This window comes from Galleria mellonella, unplaced genomic scaffold, assembly GCF_026898425.1.
Source record: "Galleria mellonella isolate WM207_F2 unplaced genomic scaffold, CSIRO_AGI_GalMel_v1 utg257, whole genome shotgun sequence".
Lineage (NCBI taxonomy): Eukaryota > Metazoa > Arthropoda > Insecta > Lepidoptera > Pyralidae > Galleria > Galleria mellonella.
In genome coordinates, this window is record NW_026442054.1 from 661420 (window position 1) to 688113 (window position 26694).

Sequence of the window (26694 nt, forward strand, 5' to 3'; positions counted from 1 at the left end):
CGGTCGAAATATAATATGCCGCCGCATCCAAAACCGGAGCACAATTTCTGTGAATGGACCACAGACCGCAAAATTTGCAAATTTATTAATATTCGAATTAATTACTGATATTAAAATTCATTGATCTTTGTGTAGTATCGTGTGGTCTACTTATATGAAAGGAAAAACAATACAATATTGTAAGAGACAGAAAATCATGCTTGGTTTTTTATGCAACTTAGAATGGCAAATAAGCTGACCTCCTAAGATGCAGTTCAAGTCTATAGCTGATATTTAGGTACAATTTTTTTTATCATATGGGCAATATTAAAATTATGCTACCTGCTGTTTACGTTGTAGACCTCTGTATCGTTATATTTTTTTATACAATTTAGAATGGCAAACAAGCTGACGGCCCACCTGATGTAAAGTGGTAACCGTCGCCTATAGACATGAGCAGTACCATGGACATAACTGAGTATACTGTTTCACCCATGACACCTTCCATGCGATGCCATTCCTGAGGACTCATACTATATACAGCTGAATCGAGAATCACTTTCTTTTTAAAGTCGGTTAAAAATAGAGTAAAATTGAGAATTTTACTTATTTTGGAGTCAATTAAAAGGGTAGCGTAGTCTTTTTTTTTATACAACTTAGAATGGCAAACAAGCTGACGGCCCACCTGATGGAAAGTGGTAACTGTCGCCTATAGACATGAGCAATACCATGGACATAACAGAGTATACTGTTTCGCCCATGATACCCCCCATGCGTTGCCATTCCTGAGGACTCAGGTGTTATTCCTCTGTACCCTGTAAATTCACGCCATATCCCACCCTTCATACCAAAACAAAGACATGCAAACACAACTGCTTTACGGTTGAAACACGAATGGGACAGAGGTACCCAAGCTTTAGGTACAAGACTTTTGTACAAAGTCTCCCTCAGTCTAAAAGAATTTTGAATTTTTTATTCAACATTTTCAAATACCTAATCAAATTATATCAAAATGGATGCCGTCCATACCACGGCAGTGCGAGCTTCGAAAGGTATTCCGAAAATTCAATCACGCATCGTTCAATCGGCGAACTTTGCATATTTCCGTCGAAATTCATTATCACCGCCCGCCGATATGCTTGCATGTATTACGTTTATTAATATTGGTACATCATATTGACATAATGTCGAAGTATATGTAAAATTTTAATATATAAATGTAGAAGTATTAAATCATGTATGTAGATAGATAAACTTTTTATTTGATCCATGTTATGACACACGTAAAATTTACAAATGAGTTTATACAATCAAATTATTAACACCTTTCAAAATATACAACAAAAGATAAAATATGAAAATATGGTTTCGCCATGTGTGTCGCAGTGACCCAAATAGGCTACAGCTCAGTGATGGTTTTGCTTAAAAGCAAAGCAATGATTTTTAGCTGCAGCCTGAAGTTAGGCTACACGGACGCGTACAACAAACCCAGAGTGTAACCTGTGTAACAGCCAAAGATAAAATTGTATTATATAGATACATACTTATATAAATGATGCATAAATAATATATTGTATTAATTAATTAATTAATTAAATTATTAATAAAATTATGTACATTCCAGGCGACGGTGTAAAAATACGTGCCACTATTTATTTTCGTCTCTAGACAATGCAAAATACGCGAGTACTAAAGAAGGAAAATGCTGTATGATCCCGGTATAGAATTGGTCACCCCCTTTCTTTCCTGTCGGAGTCTTAAAAGGCGATTTAGAGAACTTAACAGCCGAGGGATGGGCACTAACTAAGGGATCTTAATAATCGAGGGAGGAGCGACAGCGTCCCTCTTAAAACATCATCAAAGCTTAACTGTAGTTGCCAACCCGCCTGCCAAGAGTGGCGACTACTGGCAAAGCCTTCCTTTTGGGGAAGGTCATTGTTCAGCAATTGACAGTTAACGGCTAATATAGTGACGACGGAAGGAAAAATAAAATACTATGCCAGGCCGTCTGGCCGGTGTGGTAGATAGCTTATCTTCCTCCTATAGGGTAAAATCTTTACTAATATAATAAATTATGTTTGTTCATCTATATATTTCTTACCTATTCGAATTTTAATGCCATGTAATTTGGTATACGCGTAATATTTGGAATGCAGAAGTACATAAGATACTTTTTACCCTAATTAAATAACATATTCCGGTCGATCGATGTCGCGGTTTAATCTAGTATAATCTGCAAGATCTGTATTTGTATCTGTAATTGCAGGTTAGAGCTACAATAAATGAAGTAAATAAAAAAAAGAACTTCAGTTCTATCTCGTAGCAGACTGTGATCCATACAGCCTATCCGGCGTCGCAGGACCAAAATTGTCAGCAACCCTCCACATAATGTATGCGCATACACGTCTCCGCTCGCGTCTGTCCGTACGTCAACCCTCGGGCCCGTCCTATTCCTGTGTCTGTATACATTGTTATTATTATCTCGTTGTTTTCATGTATCGCGCACCTATTTTGCCGACGCTACGTTTGTGCAAACTGTAGGAAAAGCTTTTTAAAATGTTACATTCGCTTCATTAAAGTATGTGGATGTTTTACGGAGCTTCATAATTCTGGCTATGTTTTTAGTCGCATTTTTGTTCCGCTCAAACGTGCAGTGCATACAGCGCAAGAATTAACCAACTTTCGAATTGTTTTATTTGCCATTTCAATTATTTCAGTACGACTAAGTTTAGATTCGAATTGGAGCATTTGGCGTTTCATTCTGTTTACACTAGTTTCCCTACTTTTTCACTATTTTATGCAATATATACCATTTTTAAATAGATATCTGTTAAAACTTATTGTATTGTGAAATCATTTAAATAATATAAACACTCGTGAAGTATACCAGAGGGAGACTTTAAAAAATCGTCTACTTGCGCTTCTCTGTTCCATTCGTGTCTCCATCGTGAAGTAATTGTGTTTGCATGGCTGTGTTTCGCTTTGAAGGGTGCGATATAGCAATGAAATTACGGGGTACAGAGACATAACACCTCAGTCCTCAGGAATGGCAACGCATGAAGGGTATCATGGGTGACACAGTATACTCAATAACGTCCTTGGCACTATTCATATCTACAGTCGACAGTTCATTTGCTATGCTAAGTATCTTAAAAAAAAAAAATTAAAAATGTTATTCGAAATACAATAGGAATGCGTAAAACAACACGTTTTAATTGCAAAAATGTATTCGTATAAAAGCAAGTCAGTGAAACCGCTGCTGTGGATGTCACAGGATAGCTGCGGTGAATGTATCAAACGCACAACGTGCCGCTGTGGTGGCAATATTATCGAATATCGATTAATAAAAAATATAAAGAAATAGATAACGGAGTCGTGTGCCTTGAAAGAGCCGAAACGAAATACGAACCAGCTATAGAGATGGGCAATCCACCTGGGTGGGTTTAAAGTCTGGTGGGTAAAAACCGGGTGTTTTGGGTTTATTGGGTTTAAACCCCATAAACACCCAAATTTTTGGGTGTTTATGATTTTGTACTTCATCATCGTCATCTCAGCCGCAAGACGTCCACTATACTGGACATAGACAATATTATTATGCAGCCTACAGAATAAAAAACTTTTAATTTGATTTTGAGTTTATTAAGAAAGAGATGAAAGTAAAATGTAAAACTACAGTCAATCACTGTCAGATTCAGAGTTATTACAAGCGATGAATTGTATAGGTTCGATAGGCTCTATTTCGTCTAAACTGTTATGTTCATTTACTTGCTCAATGAAAGCTTCTAAGGTATTTTCTTCATTAAACTGAATGTCCTCGCATTCAGCTTTATGTTTAAGATTCCAGTTATAACAAATGAATGAAATTTTTTCAGTTCTTTCAGTTGTAAGTCGATTTCTTTTGTTATTATGTATGTAGCCTTGGATACTAAAGGAACGCTCAGTGGCTGCCGAAGTACAGGAGCTGATAGAATACGAATCGCTACTTTGCTTAACTCAGTGGAACCACAAATACCTTTCCACCATATTAGGGGCTCAATGCTATCTAATGAGCTCCATACAAATCCTCTGGCCCAAAAGTTTTCTTTAGCTTTATAACACGCCAAATCTGCCATTACATTTGACAAACTTAAGTGTTGGCTTAAATTGTAGATAAACTCCATACCCTTAAGTTCTTCCTCTTGAGTAAGTTCGACTCCTAGAGTCCTGGGGTCTAGAATATATGCTGCAAAATGTATTGGCCTCATTGCCATATTGCATCTTGAAGATACTGATGTTAGAATCTGCTGTTTGCTTTCTTCGCTCAATGTCGAAATCTCATTTAATGCAAAACGTATCTTAGCTTGTACATCTCTAAATGTAATGTATGTGCGATGCAAACGATTCTGGTCGCTCTCTAAGTAAAATATGCTTTCAGTGACTGGTTCCAAAATACTTATACATTCCCCTGTCTTCGTCCAGAAATCATCACTTAGAATTAAATCTTTAATATCTCTTGAAATTACCACATCTTCTCTAACTGTTAATATTTGCAAAGCTATCTTATTTGCTTTCAAACTTTTTAACGAAGTAACATGACTTCCCCATCTTGTAGCACAAGGCAATTTTAGTGTTTGTGTAGAATCTTCACCCTGCCTTGATTTTATCAACAAGGAACTTAATCGTTGACTCCTTTTAACAGTTTTTATTATATTTATGGCTTGCATAATAAACACAGTTACTTCTTGTATCTTTACAATATCTTGGCACAACAAGTTAAGGATATGTGCACAGCAACCGAGAGGAACAACATGTGGATATTTGAGTTTTGTTAATTCGAATGCCTTTTGTATATTTCTAGCGTTATCGCCAATAAGTACAAGAAACTTATTTGCTCCATACACTTTCATTACTTTTTCAACTTCTTGGCTAAGGTATTCACTAGTGTGAGGATTACTTTCTGTATTCAAACTTTTAACGTATGCAGGTTGAGGTTTTGATATAAGAAAGTTTATTATTCCTTCATTTCTTAAATTAGACCAGCCATCGCACTGAAGGTGTAAGTAACTACAAGCATTTAGTTCCTCATTTAACTCAAAACGCATTTCTCTATATATTTTATCTAAGTATTTTGTCGCTAAAGCTTTACGTGAAGGTATTTTAAATTTTGGTTGCAATTTTTCGAAAAATTGTATCCATAAAGGATGTTGCACCATCGATAATGGCGTCCCTGTTACAAATATAGCTCTCGCTAATTCTGTTTTTATATGATCATCGGTGTCTTGAAACTCAGCATTTATTGTAGTGTTAGCAGACGACGAGGGGCTTATAAAAGAATCATTTGTCTCTATCTCTGACAGTCCAGACATTTTATTTTTGGACGAGCTATCTTTTATAAGTTTCATAGAGTCTTTTAATGTTTCTGGAGATTTTGGACAAGTGATAAGATGTTGAAGCATTTTGGCAGCATTACTGAATTTGTAGACCTTATTACAAAGCTTGCAAGAAACAGACTTGTTTGGTAAAGTACGGTAGTGCTCCCATATGCGTAAATCTTTAGGTCTCCCCATTGAACCTAAAAAAATGAACGATGATTAGTTGGTCTGACGAAAATTCAACAATAGAGTGCCTATTTTTTTACAATGATTATTTCTTGTTATTTACAATAAATTTATTAAAAAAAATAATAAAATAAATACAAAAAACCTTTGTAAAATTACATCTCCTCGGAGGATTAAACGCAGACGCTAGTTTATTATCGTATTGTTCTGTATTTTTCTCAGCAACTTCTTTAATTCGATTAGGTACTTACGCATATTATGTTAAAAATAAATATCTAGTACACATCTTAGGCTATCCACCATTATTATCCAATGACGACTCTCAGCTAACTATGCACTATCATCCAAAATAAACGTGTATGGAAAATTTTATCCCAGTCGGTTGAGGATTGAGGATAATTGCATCAACATACGAACATACCTACATACTTTTATTTACATAACGCAAGCTAAATAAAAGCTTGTAATAATACATCTAATTTTAAGTTAAAATTGTTAAGTGATCATGATATAATTGTATCATTCAAAAATCCACTTACCTTTAATTATTTCTTGTTAAGTATAAATATTATTTCAAATCTGCTCCCTTAATATGCACTTTTTTACTGCTTTTCCTACCTAACACGTTACCAGGAAGTCACGTTACCAGAGTCAGAGTAATAGTGAACACGTTTGACAGTGATTGTCGTCGCCTCATATTCAGCGTCGACGAATAGGGGAATCCCCAGTCATAATGTATTGCAAGCGTGGCGGTCTTACTTCAAATCCATAAACAAAGAGATAATTACAGAACTCGATACTAGATGGCGCTGTTTTTGTTTGAAGAAAGTTTGCGGGCTAAAATACATAGAATTTCATCAATGACTTCCACAAAGAACAACATTTCTGTTTTTTCTAAGTCCGTATCTCTTCCGTATATTTCATAAGATATAAGCTTGGGCTACATTGTTATGCAACGTGATTTTGTCGCTGTCTTGCTAGCAGGGTTGACAGATATACGATTTAAATCGTACTCATACTATTATTTGTCTATTTTTTAATGTACGATCGTAAAGATTATGATCGTAATTCGCACAAAAACATACGACTTTTTGGTTACCTGGCAACATTTTTATTATGAAACGAACATGCTCACATCATCAGTCACATGCAACAATTTATTGGGGATTTCCCCTTCACATCTGGCAGTCCTGCTTGCTAGAATATAGGTAAGTCAGCCACAGTTACTGACGATCGATATTTAAAGGGTATTGTTTTTGTGCTAAATATTTCATAAAAACGTTATTTAATACTTTGTGGATTATTAATTTAGTTGATAATCACTGGAAGTAAAATGGATGCTAATTTGAGAGATCAAGATCTTCGTATAAAACAGTTAATAAAAGAAAATCTACGTAAGTACTCTTTTTATACCTAGGTAGGTAAGGTATAATAAACACAAAAGGTACTTAGATCGCGTGTGTTCGAAGCATTTATTCTAATAAATTTAATTTAAAATTGTAGAAAGAAAAAAATGTCTGCCAAGCCGTAGCCGAAGCCGATCTCCAAATATATTTGGCGATAGTGAGACCCAGTGTCCAGATGATTTACCCAGCGTCGTCGCAACAAAGAAAAAAACGAGGATAAAGTAAAAGAAAATTTACTGAAAGAAGAAACAAACTGTTCTAAATGCTTAATTTATGGAGAAGAGGATAAAAGAAATGAGTATTTCGGACTGTTAGTGGCTCAAGAATTTAAATATATACGGCCATGTGTGCGAACGAGGTGTTATGAAGAAATTTTAAAGTATCTACGGGAAGCAAAAGGCCAACATGTTGATCAACTGCAACATGAAAACACTGAAAATTAATTACTTTCATTTTATTATATATAGATTTTTAAAATTTCCTGAAATATTATTAGTTAACGTTTTATTTAATATTGTAGAATTGATCAATACAATTTATAAAAATAATTTATTGGTATTACTTACATATTTTCAAAAAAATACGTAAAAACCTATTTTTTTGGGTGATTATGGGAGTTTATGGGTGTTTATTGGGTTTTTACCAAAGCACCGGGTTTAAACCCGGTGCTTTGCCCATCTGTAACCAGCTAACAAGCTCGGATTCTAACCGCTGAGAATCCATTTTGAAGGGATGTGCTTGATGTAAATGAAAATATCGATAATCCTATTTTCATGTCGATAAAAGTTAAAGTATGTAAGGTATTTATCTTATCTATCTTTTTGAAAAAAAAAAGCAGCAGCTGAGTTTCTCGCCCGTTGTTATTGGCTGAATTTGCCTTCCAAATAGGCGATAATGAAAAAAATTACTATTCAGAAATGCTCAAATCTAAGTTTACTTCAATAAAAATATTTCTTTCTTTCTTCAATTCTGGATATATGTTTGTTATTGTTACTATTCGCGCGAAAGCTGTACGGATTTGAATGACATTTGTTACACCGGACGGTTATATCCTTATTTCGCATCTAGGATACTTTATATACTAGTACACGCAAGCAAAGCCGCCGGATAAAGTTAATAGTAAGTTTATTAAATAAAATAATTTACCATATTTACATATTGATGTTTTTAAATATTATCGATATGTATTTTGGAAAAAAATCCCATCACTAGTCACACTCATCGCGAGTGGTCGCATAACGACCTCGATAACGAACCGCGGTGCATTGTTATCGATAAAATGCAAAGCAATCGTATCGATAGAGTGGAGCTCGGCGCTGACTCAAATATTATGCAATCCATCTGTTAATGCTCTCGTGGTGGGACTAGCGACGATATAGACTTACAGTTTCCATAGTTCCTCTTGTGATTTCTTTATTCATTATAAGAAGATGAAGAAAAATTGAATTTAAACCTTATAAATTTATAAATTTAACCAGCAAAGACAAAGACAGTTTTATCAAATTTATATACATTTTTATAATCATCTTAGCCGTTATCCGTCCACTTCTGAACATGTCTTCCCCATAGATTGCCATAAGGAACGGTCCTGAGCCACCCGCATCCACTGACTCCCTGCAATGCATTTGAGGTCGTCCTCTAACTAGTAATGGGTCGTTCTACTGTGTTTGCCTGTACGGGGCTGCCATTCAAGAACCTTTTTTGGCCACCGATTGTCGGTTCTTCGAGTTATATGACCAGCCCATTGACATTTTAACTCGCTTATTCTTTGGGATATGTCGGTTACTTTGGTTCTATTGTGGATATCCTCGTTTCGGATTCTATTACTCAAAGAAACGCATATATATATATATATATATATATATATATATATATATATATATATATATATATATATATATATATATATATATGTCGATTACTGCTCAGTTTGCGACTGCGCCTGCTGAATGCTCAGCAGCCAGATATTGTTTTTAATGACAAGTCTGATTTTCTAAGTGTTGTTTGAAATTTTTCGTTTTTGTAAAACGGACTTGTCGTTCACTTCATACATTTTGGGAAACTCTAAGTGTAGTGAGCGATTTATAAATAAATAAATAAAATAAATAAGTAAAATAAATAAATAACAGCGGTAAGGAGACGATGTAAATCTTAATTCTATGTTATTTCTATATTCATGCCAGTGTGGTAGCTGACGCAATTAATATTGTTCAAAATAAACGTATCAGGGTATACAGGAAGGGTCGCAGTGAAATATACCAGTAAACTATTTTAATTAGCCGCGTCCACTTGCAACAACTTGAGAAACGGTGGTCAGAATCCGACTACGTACCTACTACTCTCTGGATTCGCATACTCAAAGTTTTCACGGTAATATCCACTGAGATACAGTCTCGACCTAGTTCGGTGGCTAGTAGATTTAACTAAATGTAATTTATTATTCAATAAAGACAGTTGTTATAAAAAAAAAATCAATTTGGCAAGCATGCAGTCGTTGAAGAATTAAATTAAAAGCTATGATTATTTGTCATGTTTTTTTTTTTATACAACTTAGAATGGCAAACAAGCTGACGACCCACCTGATGGAAAGTAGTAATCGTCGCCTATAGACATGAGCAGTAGCATGGACATAACAGAATATACTGTTTCGCCCATGATACCCCCCATGCGTTGCCATTCCTGAGGACTCAGATGTTATTCCTCTGTACCCTGTAAATTCACGCCATATCCCACCCTTCAAACCGAAACACAGCCATGCAAACACAACTGCTTCACGGTAGAAATACGAATAGGACAGAGGTAGCCAAGCAATTGACTTTTGTACAAAGTCTCCCCTGGTAAATTGTCTGGTAATTGTCATGAATACTTCCACACTATTAGAATATGTTAAAAACGATCATAACTTCAGCTAATCGAAGTGTTGTGTATAGTAAAGTATTTATTTATTTATTTATTAGCACATATATGTGTACATGGCGGACTTAGTGCTAAAAGCATTCTCTTCCAGTCAACCATAGGCAAGTGTCAGAATACTCGAACTAGTACCGCAACTAGTAATTATTGATATACATACATACTAAATTATCATCATCATCATCATTTTGGCCATTAATTGTCCATTGCTGGACTTGGGTCACCCCCATAAATGGGGGGGGGGGTTAGGGAGTTTAAACGCTCTTAATTACGTACGTGTGACACCTATCTACTACATTAAGTAGGTAGTTCCAACGTTTCGCGTAGGTATACATACTGCATATTTAGAATCGTGCGTGATCTACAACTCGGTGATGAGAATTATACATCGCGCATGCTTCCTGCTTATTCTGTCATAGATTAATATGAAACGGACTGTCCAAATCTATATTTTGTTTCTCTCGTTGCTTGGCAAGCGCCGCTGTTGAAATTTACCAGTATATGCGTACGGAAACAGATATTTTTACTAATATTGTAAATGTGATAGTGAGTTTATTTGTTACCTCTCGGGGCCCTAATGAGTTATTAAGTACTAACTTTTTTACTAACTACTAACTGTTACGAAATTTTTTGAAAATATTTAGCTAGATAGATATATACTCTTTATTGTTTCCTTCAAAAGATTACAATAGTAAACTTATTATAAATATAAACAATTACAAGAAATAATCACAGTGAGAAAACAATTTAATGTATTTTATACTGGTTAATTAACATATTATAGGCCGTGTGGAATATATAATACGCCATTCTTTTCTTACCCGTAGATACCGTAAGAGGCGACTAAAGGAGGGCAAATATAGTTTGACAGTAAAAGTTGTCATATATAGCGTTTATCCTTCTAGCATATTCAGTGTGGGGGAACGGATTGTTGGTGTGCACATTACCAACAATCCGTACCAGTCCCATTGCTAGCAATATACCCTGTTAGGTTGACGTCCACGTGGAAACCACTATGCTGAATTCCAGGTGTATTCATCACGATGGGCAAACTTAATCTGCCTTTTCATTCTCACCCATCATCCCTCACTGGTGTCTCGCCAGCGTATACCGTTAGCGCAGGCGGAGTCACCATTACATTATTCATTCATTAAAAAAAAAAAAGCATATTCAGTGGTATTTTCGAACATATTAATATTAATTTAAACTAGAAGTGAGTTTGTTTGTTATTTTTAAGCATTTTAACCGCTCAGTCAATAAAAGGTTACTCTTAGAATTACTAGAGAAATGCCTTTGTAGGTATCTGACAGCGTAATTTACCTTGTCTATATAGTATGTACATATAACAAGTTAAATGTTTCAGACAGATCTGTTCTCTTATGTCACAAATATTATCTACCTAATATAATATCCATTGATTTTCCTTTCGCAGACTGTTTTCAAATATTCACGCTCTGTCTCACCACCGTCAGATATAACTTATAAAGAAAATGTCCAAACTGGAAACTCAGTGAATATTTTATTGCGTTTGTTCAAACATCACTAACCGGTATTTTGGTTTATTGTAAATGTTTAGAGTACCCGGTATTGATGAATAATGTTTTGAAATTATTATTTTTTTCTAATAGTATTATAAATATCATTTTAGAATTTGAATGGCTCAATTATTCGTCACGAAATTTAACATACACTTACAATATTGGATTGGCAAATTTTTGTTACTAGCAGTTCACACAGTCCCAGTCACGTGAACAAAGTTGTGAGAAAAAATTGTGTATATAAGCATGAGGTGTGTGTAAAATACTTACATGACCAAGGTTAGTAATCTAAGATTAATTCGTTATTCTAAGATAAATACAAGATAAGACAATAAATAATATTTAATTATCTGTATATGTATATATATATATATATATATAACACAATTGTAATTGTATTTAATCTGTATAAATTAGGAGTGAGGCGTATTTATCATAACAGATATAAATCACAACTATTCGAAGATACAGAACAGATAACAGTTGTTCTTGCGATGTCATCATAACTGTTAAAAAATATTAATTATAATTCATACTCAAGTTATTCAACCACTATCAAGATACAACATTTTCAGTATTCGATAACAGTCGGTCAATAATATTGTTTGAAATAACAGAACAGCCAATAAAAAAATGAAACAACTATTCTTGTCTTCATATTTTGTATAATATTGTCATAAGCTAAAACGAGACATACCTAGTATTTATTTGAAATAAACCAAAATTATAGTAAGTCGTTTCATAAGAAGAAGTCCCCTTTGAAAAGCGAATTCTTAATTGTATCGTATTATCTGTTATTTCGTTGATTAATCTAGCTCGCTCACACCCATTTGATAGACTGTTGCTAAAACGAGATGCACCTAGTATTATAGTTAAACTCATATTTGTATGTTATTTCCTTCCTAATGGGCCGTGGTTGAAAAAAATAACACCTGTTATTTAATAACTGATATTGGTACCTGTTATTATTGCGTAACAGTAACAGTAATAACAGTTATTATATTTGTCCTGTTATAACCCACGTCTAGTATAAATAATTGATATGAGGTTTATACACAAGAGCAATAGAAGTCGACATATTACGCCGACTCTAAATAAATATAGGAAAAAGGCAGGAAGCAAGAGATAAAATGTGAAATAATAATCTTTCACGTCTGTAGTGTTTATTCTTTGACATTTAATCAAAGGAGAGTCTTTGCGCGTGATCACGCACTATTGCTGAGGAATAAATCAAGTATTGATGTGTTTGATATTTACACCTCCTTCGTGTCTTTATATTGACGACGGATATCCTGATATTCTTAAACCAATCTTGAATTCAACTTATTATATTCCAGTAAGTCTTAAATAAATTATAAGGAATATGTCAGAGATCACGTGAGTATATTTCTTTCCTTTTGAATAAACTAAACAACTAAAAGTTGAATATTTCCTTATAAGTTTTTGGATGAAAATTTAATGGGATATTGTTTGTCTTCTGTGAAATCGTTATTATGTTTCAGAACTAGCAGCAGCTACAGCTCTAGCTGAGTATTTGATTTTCGGAATATTGTAATTATTTTTCTATAAAAGTTTTTAAATAAAAATGAAATCAAATTTTTTAGATTAATATTAAATTTTATACCTACTTAATATTTGTAATAATAAAATTGTTTGATGGAGATTTAATTAACTATATAGTCATCTCAAATTATTGGATGGGAAATAAAAAATAGTTACATAAATCGTTCACTATATTCCTCTCAATTAATAAATATTTTAATTATAATGGGGTTTAATTATTTATTATACATATTTACTTATTCACACATATAGAGATAAAGATGATCTAATTAAAACAAATCAATGATACAGGTCGAGCCATCTATTATTTATATCAACAAATTATATCATTCAGTTTATCGATGTCTATTATTGTTTCAGATATTGTATAGATGGCGCTGTTCACAGTTTACTACTTTAAATGTGGTTATAAATGACATTAGGAGAAATTTTACAAAATTTAAATAAAATTGTAATATCTGACTATCGTTTTTTTCTATATTATCGCAATTAATTTAAGACATTAATTTGACGTGTGTCCTTACCATCCATAGGTATCCACAAAATAATAATAGGTACGTGTGTTTGTAACTTAAACCGTTTTCAATTAATAAAGATATACTAATATATAAAGAGGATTATCGCAGTCACATTGCCATGTGGCCCCGGTATGCCGGGGTCACATAAGAACGGGTCGCCCATTCTATGGAATGGGCGACCCCTTCCTTTCCCGTGGATGTCGTAAGAGGTGACTAAAGTAACTTAATTGTCGAGGGATAAACAACAGCGTCCCACTTAAAGCATTACTAAAGTCTAACTGCGGTTGCCAAATCGCCTGTCAAGCGTGGCAACTACTGGCAAAACCCCCCAATGGTGAATACTGTAAAGAAATGCTCATCTAACTTTTACTTTAGTGTGTGTGACCATATACAAATGTGGTACTCTGTTTGTGTTTGTGAGGAAACGTCTTCAGTAGCGGTCCAGACAGAGGAGTATTATACTCCTTGACCCAAAAAGTCTTTGGATTTTGGAAGAGCGTGCCGTGTTATCGTAGACAGTACTATATTTACCTTCTATGGTCATATTTAAAAAACATAGTCTATCAGATTTATATCAAAATAAATAATAGGCAATAGAAAACTCACCTGAACGGCGTCATCCAGACACCTCCCCCACGCGTCACTTCTGTCCACCAGGGAGTTCCACTTGTCCGCCAACTTGGCCACTTCGCGGCGGATCGAACGAGCAAGTTCGCGAGCTTGTTCCTCTGCAGAGCGGTAGCCACGCGAGTCACCTTCGCTTTCACGGCTCGCTGAGGAATAAAAGGAAAATTAATAAAGTTGTTTACAATAATACACGCCTAGACAATGGTGAACCGACAGGGGGGAAAGGGATTGTTAGCAATGGAGTTTGACAGCCCCATTGCTAGCATTATGCCCTATTAGGTCGACCTCCACGTGGTTCCCCCTGGAAGCCATCGTGAACAATGCTTGTTGAATTCGTCACGATGGGCTAACTGATCTGCTTCATCCTCTCCTATCATCCTTCACTAGTGCCCTACCGGTGTATACCGATAGCGCGGGTGGGGCTACCATTCCATTATCACCCATTAAAAAAATAAATGGTGGACCGACATATAAGGTTGTCTGTAAGAGATTGCCCTAGCGATAAGACCGCCTTTTGTACCTTTATGTGTATATTTCAATCTGTATTTATGTTACTGTATTTCACTTGAATTATTCACTTGTCATTGTATATTTTTATTTATGGTGCAATAAAGAGTTTAATAAATAAAATATAAATAAAAGTAGTGAGTAGGCTGTGCAAACAATTATAGCGCAATGGTCACCACACTACCCTGCTATATTCATCGCGCGGTTGAGACGCCCTCTGTGTGACACTATACTACTACAAGACTGTCTTATTGTTGCTCTGTAAATCTTATTATAATATATCTATTTAAAGTCAAACTAAAACAGATAAATATATTTTTTTTTATGAAAAAAAAATCATAATGCTTTCTAGGGACAACCCCATGGAGGTCGACCTGAGAGAATATATGCTAGCAATGAAGATCAACGTCCTCATTACCAACAATCACTAAAATCAACAAAGAAGTTAGTTCTTATTGCCATCAAAATAGTAAGATCAGATCAGGTTACCTCCACGCGGATATATTTATTTATTTATTTTACACTTTATTACACCATTTATGAAATATTAAATACAGTTAATTTTAATGAGAAATGAAACAAAAGGCGGCCTTGTCGCTAAACAATCTCTTCTACTCTAGAGACTTCTCTTCCTTTGGGTAGAGGACATTGAGAAAAAAAAGAGAACACCTGATGGAAAGTGGTAACCGTCACTTATAGACATGAGCAGTACCATGTTCATAACAGAGTATACTGTTTCGCCCATAATACCCCCATGTATTGCCATTCCTGAGGACTGAGGTGTTATACCTCTGTACCCGGTAAATTCACACAAATAAACAAAACACATCTAAACATGTACGGGTATGTACATGTAATACAAACAGTAATATGCAAAGTTGTTTTAACCAGCATAGATTGTGAGGAAACAGCTTGCCAACTTTTAAATTATTGCCTGAATAGTCTAGCATTACCAGAATCTTTGCTATTCGAAGCACGCCTGTGAAGCTGGCTTGGAGATTTCATTGAATTTGTTGCATTAAATATTAAAATTTGATATATCCAATGTTTTCCAACCTTTTCATGACACAATCTAGCATGAAAAAATAATTTGCGACCCCCAACACTATGCTTTTTATTTTTATGTATTTATTTAATCTTCAAAGATTGTAAAATACATAAAAATAAAAAGTTGTAGGGACCCTTTTTATTTTATTTTTTTGTCTGTCCATGGACATTTTTATTTTTTTTTGTTAATTTGTATTAACATATAAATGTTTTATTACAAATAATACAATACACGACAGATATGCATTTTCATACAACTTTTGCCGGCCGCTGCCCGCATGTATCTGGCCAGTACGGCAATTTTGATTTATCTCTAAGAAGATTGTCAAAATAATGCTCACATTTCCAAGCGTGTTTGAGAAAAAATTAATAACCACCGCCAAAATTTACTTGCAACAATTTGTACTCGTATAAAGTACGTGCGGTTTTAATAACACATGTACCCACTTGAGAGTCGAGCGGTCGCTAAAAAGGACGGAATTTTAATTACGTCGTTACTTCCGCACGGAAGAATTTAGGTGCCTTCAGACAAGCGGACAGTTTAGTTTAATAGTTTTTTTTTTTAATTAAGACATATATTTTAAGTGTGTCCGTATATAATTGCTCTGAAGTCCCGGCATAGAATGAGCCATCCTTTCTTTTCTCGTAGGTGTCGTAAGATGCGACTAGGGAGGGCGAGGGATGGGCAGCAGCATGGCAACTACTGGCAAAACCCTCCATGGGGGAGGCTTTTGTTTAGCAATGGACAGTTAAAGGCTGATATAACGATGATATATTTTAAGTATAATTTTGTTATATGTTTTTTTTTATACAACTTAGAATGTCAAACAAGCTGACGGTCCACCTGATGGAAACGACGACCTTTGAGGTCTGTAAGAACTAACCTCTATATATATATAGAGGTAGAATCTAAAATAAAAAATACGATTTAAAAGAACTTGTAATAAGTCTATTTGAACAAAGAAGATTTCTGTTATATTTTGGTATTATATATATATATATATATATATATATATATATATATATATATATATAATGTGTAATCTTTGAAAATTAATTATTTGCGTCGTGAGTTAGAAAATGTCATGGCCCAGTATATAATAAAAATAATATATATATATATATATATATATATATATATATATATATATATATATATATATATATATATATATATATATATATATATTATATAATAAAAATATATAATTAATTTTCAAAGATTACACTTGGCACCCACAAGTTGGTAACTAGAATTTTCTAGAAGGCTTAATAAATAAGTAAATATTATTATCATGTTTCTATATTATTTCTCAGTAAATAACAAACAATAGGCAATAACCCGACAAGTAAAAATGAAGGCCATCAGTGGGTCGCGACTCGTAGTGCGTCGATATTCGACGTTCATCGACGAAATGGCGGTCCTGATTAGGGTTGGCATCTGTGGCCATGAAAATAATAAGGTTTTATTTGTCAATAAACAAGAGAGAATACTTTCTTGCTTATTATTTCTTGTACAACATTCACATATTATATTTTTAACAATACAAAACGAAAAACTGATAAAAACTTTTGTGTTATCGTATATAATCTACAAGTATGTAGGTATATTTATATATTTATATTTGTATGTATGTATTTGTATTACATATTTGTATATTTATGTAATATTTGTTTAATGTATTCATGTATGTGTATTTATATAATCACAATGTGCAGTAGTTCTCTATTGTATGTGTTGTAATTTTTTTCACCGCATAATAAAATTTTCTGTTTTTCCAAAACTTGACTGGGAGAGTATGCTATATAGTATTAAGTCCGCCTTTTGTACCAGATATTTTTTTATAATATGGTCAATAAAGAATAAATAAATAAATAAATAAAATAGATGTAGAATCGTTATTGATTGAAATAGAATGGAAATTGTTATTAATTAGTGTTTTAATAATAATAATACTATTGCAGCCTCTAAATAAAATTATTTTGCGTGCGTATCTTAGTAATCTGTTGATAACCCTATCATTTATAGACATCTAAACAGTTTTTCAAATTGTCACCCGCTGTGGCATTTGGGGACGGGGCGTCTCGTCGTCGAATTTATGACTTTGTTCGCAGCAATTGATCCAATCACGGATTGGTGGAAAGCTGGCTGTTATAATGAAGGTACTCTTATTATAACAACTTCGGTATTATTAAACTCTCTACATTTTTAAGGTCTAAAGAAGAATTAGAACTTAAATTCGATTCCTATTTATTGTTTATTTGTTTCGTAAAATATTAAAATATGTCTAATATATATAGTACTCAGAGTAATAGTTGCCAATTTGCAATTTTGTATTTCTCCCAAATTCAGAATTTTTTTTTTAAATGAAATGAAACGAAATTCAATTAAATTTATTGCAATGAATATGGTAAGTTTGGATATTATACATTTTGTGTAGCATTTTTTCTACAAATTGTTATGACTTCCCTAATTTTTACCTAATCACAAACCTATGTCTGTTTTCATTACGTTTCTTACGAACTAACAACGAACAAAAAAATTGCTGACATATTAACGTTCAACTTAACTTCATTTTATTACATTCTATGTTTCGATATGACTTTATGTAATTAACAAGTGCCAAAACTCTAAAAAAATTACTCAAATATGTTAAATTAGTTAATGTATCATGAGGTTATAAAGATGTTAAAACATTAATTTGTTGTCCTCTACCCTGCTAGGGTGTTGCAAATTACATATATACTTATTAATCGTACACTGATATAGTAAATTACATGATAAAATATACAGAAATGATAAAATTACACTCTGTACAATATAAATTAAAATTTCATATCAATAATTATACAAAACTAGAAATTATATAATGTATAATTTTGATATATATTTAAAACTTACTCTTCGTTTTGTCTTTACAACTGAAAAACTCTGTTCATACCGATTTTATTTTTTATCAACAATTCCATTTTTCTAACACAAAAATATTTTACCCAATACTGCGAAATAAATTCCCGATCTGGCAACACTGCTTTATAGTGTTGTGAACTTAACAGCAGTTCAATTTTAAAGTCCTAATCAATCGAGCTGTATAGAACTAGGCGATCGTACAAGTAGACACAGGTCAGTTGAAACAAAGCTGCGACTTGCTGAGTGCAATTACGGCGAGCCTGATTGCACTAATTGTGAAATCGGATTGCTGATGGCTCGCAATCAAACTCGTTGATATTCACAAGGAGATGGTAATGGGCGCGGCGTCCAATCAATTGACGATTGGTTTTTTTTATACGATAATTTTGCAGCAGAGAATTCTTCATTGTGAGAATTTCATTTCGTAAGAAAGGTTTTTTTTATACAACTTAGAATGTTAAACAGGCTGACGGCCAACCTGATGGAAAGTGGTAACCGTCGCCTATAAACATGAGCAGTATGGACCATGGACATAACAGAGTATACTGTTTCGCTCATGATATCCTCCATGCGTTGCCATTCCTGAGGACTCAGGTGTTATTCCTCTGTACCCTGTAAACTCACGCCGTATCCCACCCTTCAAACCGAAACACAGCCATGCGAACATAACTGCTTTACGGTCGAAACACGAATGGGATAGAGGTACCCAAGCAAACGACTTTTGAACAAAGTCTCCCTCTGGTAGATTCTGAGAGTTGGAAGTTTTTAGTTGCCGAATGCTCGTGGCATAGAACGAGCCACCCTTTCGTTTACCGCGGGTGTCGTAAGAGGTGATTAAAAGAAATAAAAGGTTGAGGGACGGCAGATGATGCAGGGAGGCAATTGCGTCTCTTTTAAAACGTAATAACTGCGTTTGCTAACCCGCTGGCCAAGTGTAGCAACTACAGACTAAACCCCCTAATAAAAGAGGCTTATGACCAGCAGTGGACAGCTAAAGGCTGCTATGATGATGATGATGTATAAATGAATCATTTACAGAATTCCAAATTTGAATTGTACACGCACACATATAACACTGGTAAAGCACAAATTAATCATAGATTTGATCAATAATTGCAATCATTCGAGTGTTATCGGCGCAGGCATATCTTCCACCTGAGTTGCGTTTCGGACGTTGATTGCAGCAGAACGTGACCGAGATTGTAGGGCTGCCAATTGTCTATAACTTGAATTACCGTCAGGCAATATACAAAGGAAAGAAGAAAAAATATCAGAATCCTCTAGATAGCTATAATACTTCAATAATTGTTTGTTACAAGCTGTATGTTGCCACCTGTACTTATTAAAATAGAAAAAGTATCACCAGAGAGAGACTGTGTACAAAAGTCGTTTGCTTGGGAACCTCTGTCTCATTCGTATTTCTACCGTGAAGCAGTTGTGTTTGCATGGTTGTGTTTCGGCTTGAAGGGTGGGATATGGCAGCGAATTTAAAGGGTACAGAGGAGTGACACCTGAGTCCTCAGGAATGGCAACGCATGGGGTGTATCATGGGCGAAATAGTATACTTTGTTATGTGCATGATACTGCTATTGTTTATAGGCGACGGTTACCACTTTCCATAAGGTGGGCCGTCAGCTTGTTTGTCATTATAAGTTGTATAAAAAAAAAAAAGGAGGAAAGGTTCCGAAAACAAATAATTTTCATTTTACTGAAACCTACTATTAACAACGTGATTTTTCGTACATATATCGAATTAAAAATATGTTACTTTGGTTTTTATAGTTTTAGTTTTTAATATATATATATATATATATATATATATATATATATATATATATATATATATATATATATATATATATATATCCAATCATATACTTGGTAATTCGCTAATTGCGAATTGATGTAAACACATTATTAAAATGAAAATTATATTATGATAATTATTAAGTAACTGAAAAATTTTCAAAGCGAGTGTCAGTTTTTTTATTTTTATTCCATGTAGAAAATCTTAAATCATATCATAATTAAAATAGGATGAAAACAGAATAAAATCCTTATTGATTGCAGCAATAAACATCAAAAATTATTTAGTATTAGTGACGTAAATACATATTTATAAAAAGAAATATAAATCAAGAGCTTTCTTCTTTTAAAAATGTTAAACTGAATTTCTACAATTAGTAAACTAAACGTTAGAGACAACCCTATAGGAAAACATATGCATATTAGTACGCATCCAAAATAACAGAGATTTTCGGCCGAATTGTCGATATATGCTTACGTAAACGAAGGATTTATTCGTCTAAAGTATAAATGGTGCTTCTAGTTAGAACAGTTATTACAGATAACACCATAGTCTTCAGGAGTGGTTCACAGCAAAATTTGGACGTCACAGAGTAGTGTGTGCGCCTAAGATGCATTTCAAGTCTATAGCTGATATTTAGGTACAATTTTTTTTATCATATGGGCAATATCAAAATTATGCTACCTGCTGTTTACGTTGTAGGCCAGTGTATCGTTATATTTTTTTATACAACTTAGAATGGCAAACAAGCCGACGGCCCACCTGATGGAAAGTGGTAACCGTCGCCTATAGAGATGAGCAGTACCATGGACATAACAGAGTGTATTGTTTCGCCCATGATACCCTCCATGCGTTGCCATTCCTGAGGACTCAGGTGTTATTCCTCTGTACCCAGTACACCATATTATGAAATCTTTCACATTATTTATTGATTCTTTATTGATCACATTACAAGAAAAATGTGTGGTACAAAAGGCGGACTTAGAAAACCCTTCTTTACCTAAAATGGTCAACAATTCACATATATTTTTCTTTTTAATATTTTTATGTAAATATATATATATATACTTACGTTCAGTATCACTGGTATCGGACAGCGGTGGTTCGTTGGCTATATACTGTCTACCACTGAGCAGGTTGCTTTCCACCACCGGCCGTTTGTCCTCCAACTGTCTTCTGAAGGCCCGGTGATCATCCTGAGAATATAAAAAAAGCAATTATCCAAAACGTCCAGACACAATATTATGCTTTGAAAAATAAAAACGGCTACTTTAGTTTTAATAACATACGCAGACAAATGACGAGATATTTTGTAGACACATTAGATTGAAATTATGCGGTCACGTGTTTACAAGGAAATTTCGCAACAAGCATTTTTTGATCCACTAAAGAAGTGGCAGCTTCAATTAATACTAAATAAATATGTGACCAAAGTACAGGAGTAAATTCTATGAATTGCAAATAAATAATGTGTTTCCCGTGTGGTCCCGGCATAGAACAGGCCACCTCTTCCTTTCCCGTGGGTGTCGTAAGAGCCGATTAAGAAAGGGCGAAGGATGGGCAGCAGCCTCTTAAAACATCTTCAAAGCCTAACTGCGGTTGCCGATCCGCCTGCCAAGCGTGACAATTACTGGCTAATTAAAAAACTCCACTTAGGAAGAGGTCTATGTTTAACATGGAATGAATAATTCTGAAAAACGCTATAGAGAATCGCCTAATAAAGACACGAAAAAATTGGACGAATGAGAACATCCCGTGTTGGAAGTTCCTTAAAAACAATATGGCGGCACTGATTGAAAATGTATCCAAAATACAATGTCACTTTGATCATAAAAGTGTGCGTGGAACTCATTATAATAATTCAAATTCAAGATTAGAATTTGTCGGTACAAAAGAACAATCAATTTTAGATTTCGATATAAATGCAAAATACTTTGAAAGGGATGATCTTTAGGTGTATTATGTATTAAGTATTCCATATAAATTATACAACGGGATCATAAAATATTACGCGCTATCGGATCGCTTGTTGCTAAAAGCGGCCGTTGTTTTTGATTTTCCACTTTCTCTGTAGGAATTTATTGTGTTCAACGAGCCAACAAGTAAAATATTGTATGCAATTACCTTTTGTCCTTACAGTAAAAAGGTTACTAGTATTTCTTTTTTTGCTTTCGTTCATTGAACTTTTGGATCCCGAATTATGTTTGTTAGAGGGAACTTTGTGTTTTTAAGTGACTTCTAAAAAGAGAGGGGTTTCAATTAGTGTACATTTCTTCATGCGTATGTTACAGGATATCTTGAATAATTCTGGAACGATTTTGATAATTCTTTTTGCAAAAAATTATTACTGTGCCGGTCCCGTATTGATTTTGAGATGATCGAAGCTGCTGTTTTTGATTGCGAAGCAAAATTTGCTCGAATCAATTGTTACTTAATGTAACACAAGAATTATCAATAGACATAGGCATTTTTAACTATGGGTCAAGATCTCCTTGATCAAGTCAAGTCAATGCAATGTAAAATTTTGCAATCGATTCCAAAAAAAAAAAAACTAAAGAAATTATAATTAAAATTGGTTCAACTTCTTTAAAATTTAACGAAAACACCAAAATAGTACGTTACGAAAACTGTTTCATGCGATAAAACAGAAATAGGCTTTATTTATTGTAGTTTAGAAGAACTAAACAGACAGACTGTCAGAAATAGCGATTTTTTTTATAATTGTATACGCTAATTTCTGAAGAAGTTCTAAAATCTCGAGGAAAGTTATGCAACATTTTCATACGACCATGATAGAAGCAATAGGATATAGTTAGTCTTAAAAATGATTACTAATACCAGTCTGTATTATAATATTCCGATTCAACAGTTGAATTCACGCACAAATTTGCGGTGTGTTAACTGACGTACGCAAAGTGGGCTCGACCATGCCACCGCGTTGGCGTAGCGAATGTACAGTGTCCACACGCGGGCAAATTATTCATTGCTGACTCGTTATTTGTTCGATATTGTTTAACCTTTTGCTCTCTGGTGTCACCGTTTTTGCGACATTAAAATGCTAACATTAAATCCAGTGTCGCGGCTATGGCGACACGGTTGTTTCACTGACTCGACGCCCTTAACACTTAGGTAAGCAAAATCGTCTGTATTTATCTTATAGTGTTCATGATGTGTTAATTATGTTTACATTATAATAAGTTATTGAGTTATTGGTAAGCTCTATGAGTTACTAGGCTTTTTTTTTTTTAATGGGTGATAATGGAATGGTAACCCCGCCCGTGCTTTCGGTATACACTGGCGGGGCACCAGTGAAGGATGATAGGTGAGGATGAAGCAGGTCAGTTAGCCCATTGTGACGAATTCAACAAGAATTGTTCACGATGGTTTCCAGGGGGAACCACGTGGAGGTCGACCTGATAGTATATTGCTAGCAATGGGTTCATTAGACCCCATTACTAACAATCCCTTCCCCCTGAGTTACTAGGCTGGAGTGTAAAGGGTTAATTTTATAATTGTCTTATCACTGACTTTGTCAGTATTATTTACGAAACTTACAATGATAAAACCTTATTGAAAGCGGTAAACGTCACCTGTGGACGTGAACAGTGGTCGCTTTCAAAATACAATAATTATTAAGGTGAATTATTTATATTTTATATTTACTTTATTAAACAAATATATTATTTAGGCATTATTAATAAATGTATTCGTATGTATCGTTATAATAAAATTTCATTTCTGTATATTAATCAGGTCATACAGGGTTACACTCTGGGTTTGTTGCATTCGTCCATGGTATCCTGAAGAGTAAATTAATTGAATATGATCCTCATTACCTGTTGTTTGAGCAACGCCTGCAAATCGCCGCGAGGTGGCGCCAGCGCGTTCAGTTCAGTCTCCTTTCTGATCACCCACTCGGTGAGCTCGCGGAGTGACAGAAGCAGTGCCGACCAGTGTTCCGCGTTGCTCTCCAGACGATTTCTGAAACAGTCCATTTACTTTTTGAGTCTTATTTATTTTAAAAGAAACACGATAAGTGTATAGATATTAACAATAAGTATGAGTTTTTATATTTAGGGCATAATTAGGCATAGCAAAGCATAACATCTTTTATTATAGCCAGTGGTTTCTTAGATCTATTTATTTTTTTGTTATTAGAGAGGCAAACGAGCAGATGGTCCACCTGTTAGTAATATAGAAACAAAAACTACTCGACGGATTTTAACGAAACTTGGTACAATTATTCTTCATACTGCTGGGCAGGTTATAGTATACTTTTCATCACGCTACGATCAATAGGAGCAGAGCAGTGAAGAGAAATGTTTGGAAAAGTTGGAAAGCGGCTTCCGTCGCCCATGAACACCTGAAACACGAGAGAATTTGCTTGTGCGTTGCCGGCCTTTTAAAATGTTTGTAGGGACGTTTTTTGAATTCCCCCATATCACATTGTAAGGAGAAGACTGAGGACAGGAGCTCATTTCACAAGCTAGATGTATGAGATACAAATGAACTGGTTGCACATGCATTACTAATATAATAAAATTGTAATTAAACGATATTTATACATGAGAAATATTTGAGAAAAATTGATATAAGGGGTCTTAATAAGAGCAGTAGGAGCCAAAACAATATTTCTTAGAAATTTTGTCCGACTGTCAGTTAGTCTTTGTTTTTATTTGCAGCTTAAATATGCGGCAATAACTTCTGCATTAAAATTAGATGCGGTTGTTTCTTGTTGGGTTCTTAAAAATCTCTCTCAAAATCCACAACCAAAGTTTTGATCTAAATTTTATTGATGGTCTGATATGAACTCCAGACCTAAGAAATACCCAAGTTAACAAGCTGAAAGTCAAATGAAAAATTTGTCCCAACGAGGAAAGTTAAAACAGCAAAATATTTTTTTACATAAACCGCACGGTTTAGTGTCTTGGATTTTCGGCTTGGTCCAGTGATAAAAAACATAGTTAACAAAAATCTAATACAGCCAAAACATGGCGGCATAAACTCGCAGCTTGAGCTATATTACATATTAATTATTTTTACAAACAATGCAGCAAACAAGCATACGACCTGCTTGACGGCGAGAGATTACTGTAGCCTACTGAAGACCTACAACACTGGGATCACACGTGTATTGCTGTTCCTCGTGAAAATATTTTAAGAATAATCTTTAATTTCACTGCTACTGCTTTAAATCAGAATACAGTATACAAGCGAGAGTTTAAACAAATAAGTACTGGCTTTGCTAAAGCACATAGTGGAATGCAAATAATGTGTAATAAAAGCTGTTAGAGTCATGTATTAGAACAAAGCGAGTTCAATTTCCTCAATAATTAAGATTTAAATTGCTTCGTAAGAGGAATTGGTGTGAAAGCACTTGATGTATTGAGAATAAACTTCAATTAATACATTTCAATGAATGAATATTAATCAAGGTGTGTTGACGGAGCATGTTACCGTACCTTTTTATCACCGGAATATATTTTTTTACACCACTGAGGTGATAAACCAAGCACACGGCTTACCTGATGGTAAGCAGTGTACTGTAGTCTATGAATGCTTGCATAAGTAAATAGTAACAAAGCATCCTCTCATTTTTTTTTTCAGAAATACAGAGGAATATGAATTATAAATTGTACAATATACCGATTGACCAAGATAATATTTTGTTATAAACAAAGAAATATTTCATCTGTAATTTTTGAAAATTTTGAATTGTTTATTTTTTTGCAAAATATACTGTTTACGTCCGTGGTATTAATACAAATATATTAAATATATTTACGCTATAAATCTCAATTCATTTTAATAAGACTTAAATAAGACTCATCATCATCGTCCTTACAGTTTGTCTATCCACTGCTGAATTTAGGCCCTCCCCAATATCTTCCAACATGTGTGAATCTCCGCTTTTCGCACTGAGGGTCGGACTATATTGGTCCTTTTTCATTGGAGAGTTTATAAGTCACCACGCTGGTCAAGTGGATTGGTAACTGGAGATTTTGGAAGGATTTTTTAAGATTGTTAAACAAGTTTAGGGGAAGGGATAGGATTTCACTATATGGAAAGATATGGGATACGATAGTGATTGATAGCTGCGTTCTCAGCGGGTGCGTATCCGAATTTATCGGAAAGATAAACTCCGTGAACAAAAATAAGAACAGCCAGTATTAATTCAGTCACGATTGAAGTTGCTGTTAAATATAAAATATATAGTACTCTATGCTTAAAGTCTTTAATATTTCTGTTGTAATTTGAAATAAAATTTGGCGGATGTTTTACCCCAAATTGCAGCAAAAATAATTGCAGCGATTATCCAAATAAAACGAGTGTAAAACTCC

General features: G+C 34.2%; 1 protein-coding gene and 1 long non-coding RNA gene across 2 annotated transcripts in view; one reads left to right on the forward strand and one right to left on the reverse strand.

Moving 5' to 3' along the window:
• Positions 1–26694, reverse strand: part of LOC113517951 (dystrophin-like) — a gene marked incomplete at its 5' end in the record, with an annotated part of 154547 nt that overhangs the window by 87559 nt on the left and 40294 nt on the right. Inside the window, 3 exons of the mRNA XM_052894960.1 lie at positions 14061–14227; positions 21426–21549; positions 24190–24334. Of these exons, the coding sequence (XP_052750920.1) occupies positions 14061–14227; positions 21426–21549; positions 24190–24334 (436 nt within the window). The remainder of the gene's footprint in view (positions 1–14060; positions 14228–21425; positions 21550–24189; positions 24335–26694) is intronic.
• LOC128200706 (uncharacterized) lies at positions 12568–13361 on the forward strand. The gene is made up of 3 exons (XR_008252848.1): positions 12568–12750; positions 12876–12924; positions 13297–13361. It is a non-coding gene; the product is annotated as an uncharacterized LOC128200706 (long non-coding RNA).